At 36.5% G+C, this 6,184-nt stretch overlaps 1 protein-coding gene across 1 annotated transcript; it reads left to right on the forward strand.

Moving 5' to 3' along the window:
• Positions 1-518: 518 nt before the first annotated feature.
• cisd2 (CDGSH iron sulfur domain 2) lies at positions 519-5,000 on the forward strand. The gene is made up of 3 exons (XM_078260999.1): positions 519-778; positions 3,247-3,461; positions 3,682-5,000. The coding sequence occupies exons 1-3, from the start codon at positions 676-678 to the stop codon at positions 3,769-3,771; spliced, it is 408 nt and encodes a 135-aa protein (XP_078117125.1). The 5' UTR covers positions 519-675; the 3' UTR covers positions 3,772-5,000.
• Positions 5,001-6,184: the final 1,184 nt, after the last annotated feature.

Consider the following 6,184-nt stretch of genomic DNA (forward strand, 5'->3'; position numbering starts at 1 on the left):
ATTTCTTTTAGGACATTGCAAATGTGTAAAAATCTAAAAAGCCTGCTTCACTGCTATCACCTTGTTCCTGGAAGCTGGATAGTGGGAATATACTGAGTTTTTTTCTTTAATTGGATATCTAGTTTTATCTAAAGCAAATATGAAACTGTTGTGTTGCAGACTTACTCACAACACCCACCAATAACCAGCTTACATGATTACATATAATAAGTATGCCCATATAAATAAAGCCAAGCCTTTTCAAATGCTATGGATTTTTGAATGTCAAACTGTAATTGCAGCAACTTCAGGACATTTTTTCTCTTTTTTCCTTTCATTTATTTAACCTTATTTAGGTTCTTAAAAAAACGACGTTTACGAGTAGCACCAAAGCCCGTCTACGTCTTATTAGAAATTCTTTGGTAGCACTTGAGGACATACTGAATTCAAGTTGTCCAATCAGGAGCCACCAACTCCTCCAACGATGATTGGTCACACACGTCACTCGTCACAGGTCGTTGTTACGTGTATTCACGAACACTTCAACGCATTTCGTCTTCGGTTGTTTCCGCGGGTTGTTTCGTATGAGTTTACGTACCGGTGACAAGCTGCGCTCAAATATGAACGCAAAGACATAAACGAGCCCCAGGAACCACCCAAGTCAAACACAAAACCTGCAACATTGAGCGATTCAAGATGGTTTTAGAATCCATTTCAAGGATAATCAAAGTCCAACTTCCAGCATACCTTAAGAGGCTTCCGCTTCCGGACACGATCGGCGGTTTCGCGAGGTTAACAGGTAATTAACTACAGCTGTGGTGAACTTCTGTTAAGGGAAAAACATGACTTCTCAGCTCATCGGGGGCACTTTGCAGCCCAGAGCTCTTAACTTTAGCTACCATGCGAAAGAAAAGTCAGTCATAGTTGTGCTGTAGTTGGGAGTGTTCGACCTACACAACATGTGTACAACTGTCCTCAAGTGCGGCTAGGCTCCCATAAAACGCTTTATCATAGTTGGATTATTTTGTTCTGTTTACTAACATTAACCTAAGACTCTAACTCAGCAGTGACCTTAGGTTTACAAGCAATACTCTCCACAGTTAAGTTTTCTTGTGTGTTGGTGTTGGTAGAATGTTAGTAGAATTATGACCTTAACCATTAAGTACATCAACCTGTCCTCTGCTGTGAATGTAAGATCCTGTTAATCCTAACAATTAGAAATGTGATGCTGTTTGCCTCCAGCACAATGTAGCCTTACCAGCTCATACCATCAAGAGATGCATAGGCAGGACAGTTAGTCCTAGACTGGAGGGTACATACAGTCTCAAAACACAGACTACTACAAGAACATTGTAAATCAGTTAGAGCCCACAATTATCATGACCCCTGCGAATTAGAAAATGTTCATGTAATCGTATCAGTTAAAGCCTAGCTGCATGTTTAAGTCATTTTTCAAGCAAACCCCCATGGCATCGCTTGCACCTATGAGAACACCAAAGCGGATTCATTGTTATTTGCAAATCTTTAACAAAAAGACTCAACCATACACTGAACAAATTCACAGCTTCTATTTAAAGCACAAGTGCACAGTTTAAATCAAGGAAAGAGAGGTAAGTACAGTGGCGGTTTAGAAAACCAAAGTCAAAGTCCATCTTGAAGCAGATCAACAACTTCAACTTGGCCTTTCAGCCCAGACAGATCTTTGGAAAGTATCAAATTTAGCCTGAAAATAGCCCCCAAAAAGTGAAAAAGCTGAGCAAGCTCTGCATTACTGAAATGCTCCTGTGACAATTGACAAGCTAGAACAATTTGAGTAGTACCTGAGTCTTTGAGAAGACCATAAAAGCAAAAACACACGTGAGATCCAACAGAGGGTAGCTTTTAGTGATTGTGGTACTTGGTACTAGAGATGGTCCTATACCATTTTTTGTTTCCCGATACCAATTCTGATACCTGAACTTGCGTATCGGCCGATATCGAGTACTGATCCGATACCAGTGTGTCATATATTTTATTATGTTTTAACAACTGTATACTACTATCCCTGTATGGATGTGATATTATTTCTATTTTTGTTGTCACCCTGGCTCAGGTTAAACTCTTTGTGAAACATGAATGCCACAGAACTTTCTTTTATTATGCAGTTTGACAGTCAGTTATAACGGAAAAAGAACATAAATAAACTACTTTAACGTAGATTTTCTTTAGGGCTTTATTACGTGGTATCGGATCGGTGCATAAACTCCAGTACTTCCCGATACCGATACTAGCGTTTTAGGCAGTATCGGAGCCAAGCAGAGATGTTCCGATACCGATACCAGTATCGGAACATCTCTGCTTGGTACTAATTGATATGGCTAGTGAAAGTCTTGCTATGATTGGCCTTTAAGTTAAGATGCTGCCTCAACTGTTTCTGAAGTTGTGTGTTCTGTCATGAAGTATTAATTATTTGACAATGCCTGATGGAGATCTCTGTTAGATCGAAATGTTGCGCAATTAAAATAGCTGGGAGCGTTTGATACAGTGTGCAGATCTTATGTCTGATTCTTGCCTTCTGTCATAAATTAGCACTTTAGTCAGTCAGTGCAGATTAGAAGATGAAAGATATATTAAGCGCTCCTACATGTCAAATATAATTCCTAAGATATTAAGGATTAGCAATGTCCCATTAGGCATCAAAATCCCTTTACTGAAAGTATTTTAATTGCACTAAGAGTATTATGAAAAGTTCCAGGAGCCGGGGTATAACTCATCGCTATGGCAAAATTACATAACTGTGGTTAATCCTCACTGTGCTTCACTTGTCTGTCCTCTCCATGTATGGTGGATGGCACGATGGGTTTTCCCAAAGCACTTTTTAGCTTTGTTTAGATTAGCCAACAGTCCAAAACCTGAGATATTCAATTTACCTTCATGTATGACCAGGAATGACACATTAGAGAAGGTGTAACCAGTAAATATTCAGCATTTTTGCTTTAAAAAAAATTACTCAAAGGATTAAAAAATAATCAAAATATTGTGATTACTTTTTTGTCAGTTGACAAATTGATTAATCAGCTAATCATTTCAGCCCTAAATTGAGGTGTCAGGTTTTTTTTAAAGCTTCCAGAAATGCACATGAAGCCCTGTCCTCTCATAGAGCCAATGACCACAAATACATTTGCAACCTTTGACCAACACTGGTTTCAGTTTACGCTCTAGTTACCCTCTGTATGCCAGTGTTCATACTGTAGCTATCGTTTGCTAACGTGTGTAATGTGTCTGTAGTGTCCGAGTGGCTCCGGTTGCTGCCTCTCCTGGGTATCCTGGCTCTGCTGGGCTATCTGACCATTCGCCCATTCCTGCCTAAGAAGAAGAAGCAGAAAGACAGCCTGATCAACCTGAAGATCCAGAAAGAGAACCCAAAAGTGGTCAACGAGATAGACATCGAGGACCTGAACAGCGCTAATGTGTGTTACTGTCGCTGCTGGCGCTCCAAAACTGTAAGTTCTATATGTATGGAGATATCAACATTTGTTAACTGGCCGTTATTTCTATTTGTCACATAACGATAAATACAGATGGCTTACTTACATTAGATAAGTTATGCTTTTATTACTGAAGCCAATAATTAATGTATTTATTTAAAAATTCAGGATAAGAAGGAGTTAAGTGTTTCTGTATCTTGCTGATCAGCTAAAATTAAGTTGTTTCCTGTTCTAGTTTCCTGTTTGTGACAAGTCACACTTAAAGCACAACGAGCTAACTGGAGACAACGTGGGACCGCTCATACTCAAAAAGAAGATACTATAATTGGCCATTGATAGGAGTTTTCCTCTCACCTCCCTAGTCTTTAGTTTTCATTTCTCAACAGTTTAATTTTTTTTTTCTTTTTTTTGTCTTTTTCTTTTTTTTTTATATAAATGTCTCACCTTGGTGTCATGTTTATGTTGCTCAGAAATGTGCAGTCTTTATTTGAAGTGGTCCTCATACAACTAAAAATACTAAATGTCATAGTCTGATTCTGTGAAAACTGTATTTTAGGTTCTTTAATGACATTGTGCAGTTGTAATTCTTTTTTTTTTTTTATGGGCTTTTGTTCATTGTTTACTTTTGTTGGTCAAAGGAGCAGCCTTTTTATATGACTGTAAATGAAAATTTTAGTCATGTCTCAGTCTTTTTTTCTTTTCTTTTTTAAATCAATTGCAAATCATTGGGACCAGTTTGTGAGGAAAACTTGAAACAGCAGTGACTTTATGACTTTCAATAATCTAAACCCATCAGGGTCATCAAGTTTTTTCCCCAGGTAAATGGTTGTTTAAATGAAATGCCCAGTACTAATCCAACCCGTAAGTAACACTTTGTACTGTACTGTATGTCTTCATGTCTTTTGGAATATTCTTTTGGTATTGTTTAACAGCCAGCCTTTAGTCTGTGTGCCAAATATCAACATACTGCTCACTCTTTCGGGATGTGATATTCTCTTGTAAGTTATTGTGTGAATGGGAGGCTACTTGTTATTCTTTAACTGTATTTTGTTCAAAGCCTTTAAACATTTGAGTTGTACATGTTGTATTCAACCCTGTTGCTTACAAACATGTCAAACCACTGCACCATTGAATAATATCTAGTTATAACCTCAGAAAGTGACTCAACATGACTGCAGCATACATATTTTGCTCTGTACCATTTTTTTTTTTTTTCTTCTCTAGCTTCTGTATTGTTATAATAGCTGTATATAGTTGACCTCCTGCTGGAATATTTCTTCTTTATTCATCAGCAATGCTTTTTACATAAATGGCTTGTATTGTCAGATCTGCACGATGAAGCTATTAATGACTGTTTATTAACCTATGTAAAATGATGGCTTGAATTGATTAATTCTGTGTTTAATTTGTAAAAAGGAACAGTCGGGATGTTAATCTCAGCAGTTTTGGCAAACAGCTGCTTTATTTCCTTTTTTACTATTACAACTAGAAAACACTGCATGTCAACTTGAGCTGAAAACATTTGAAATTAATAATAAGGAACAGAGTACATTACTTTCTAATTGTCTGCTACTTATTTTTTGAAGTAATACTTGCAGGGTCATATTTTTCAAGGAGTGCATTATTTTCGGTTCTTCAGTCAATACAGGCTCAAAAATTAAAATCTTAACCCCAAATGTGAACCTCATGGGTGTGCTAGAGGAAAAGTCATTGAGTAGGATTCATCCTCTAGGCACCGTGGATATCTGTACCAAATTACATGACAATCCAAATTTCAGTCTGAACCAAAGTGGTGGACCAACATTGCCATCCCTGCTACGTATGAAAAGAAAACAGATCAGAAGCCGAAACTTAAAGGAACAGTGACTTGAATTAAGGACATAATAAATGCACAGTAAAATCAAATTGTACAGATACATTGCATTGTAATAATTTAAGTTATTATCCTATCGCTACACAAAAGAGAAGAGAGAATTCTTTGTACGTTTTATCATTTATTGTTTAAAGAATATTTGGTAAAAAACTAATGCTCAATTCTTTTACTTTATTATAAATAGTTGCTAACAATACACAATGAGGCAATGTAAACACATTCAAATCAAAAACATTAAGTTAAACTGCACACTTCTGTAATAAATAAAAAAAATCATATTTGAAAAATCGACTTTCCCTTACAATCAAAGGTTGCGTTTTCATGAATGTTTTGAATATGGACATATAGATGATTGTTGAGCATTCGTGAACTTGAAAACGGACATAGCGAATGTAGAAGATGATGGGAGTTTTAGCAGCATTGTGTATAAACCAAAGGAAAGTGTTGTGGATTATTTATTATTTAGATCTTCTCCAGAGTATTTAACTATGCAAACTCGTTTCATTACCAATACACATTTTTATTAAAACACGCAAAAATACATAATCACAAAGCTGTAAAGATTTTGTACTGAGTGCAGAACACCTAAATACTTAAAGGGGAACTACGCCCATTTTCAAAATCCATACATATATCATACGGTCTAAGACAGTCCAAAAATATTAGTTAAAATGAACTCTCTCCCAAATCCAAAAATTACAGAACTCAAATTTGTGATGTCATCAATTATAAAGTGTGGAACTGCTCCATAGGCAATGAAATGGGAAATATGTTATAGATGACACAGAGCACCCAGGGGAATGCTCTTAGTAAATGAGAACACTACAATAGAATAAAGCTCATTTAAGTGTAAAAAAGAAAAACA

The sequence above is a fragment of the Sander vitreus genome, chromosome 2, assembly GCF_031162955.1.
Source record: "Sander vitreus isolate 19-12246 chromosome 2, sanVit1, whole genome shotgun sequence".
Taxonomy (NCBI): domain Eukaryota; kingdom Metazoa; phylum Chordata; class Actinopteri; order Perciformes; family Percidae; genus Sander; species Sander vitreus.

Coding starts and splice junctions, on each gene's coding strand:
- cisd2 (XM_078260999.1), top strand. CDS start 676: ATGGTTTTAGAATCCATTTCAAGGATAATCAAAGTCCAACTTCCAGCA. Junction 779..3,246: donor CGGTTTCGCGAGGTTAACAG/GTAATTAACTAC, acceptor ATGTGTCTGTAG/TGTCCGAGTGGCTCCGGTTG. Junction 3,462..3,681: donor GCTGCTGGCGCTCCAAAACT/GTAAGTTCTATA, acceptor TTCCTGTTCTAG/TTTCCTGTTTGTGACAAGTC.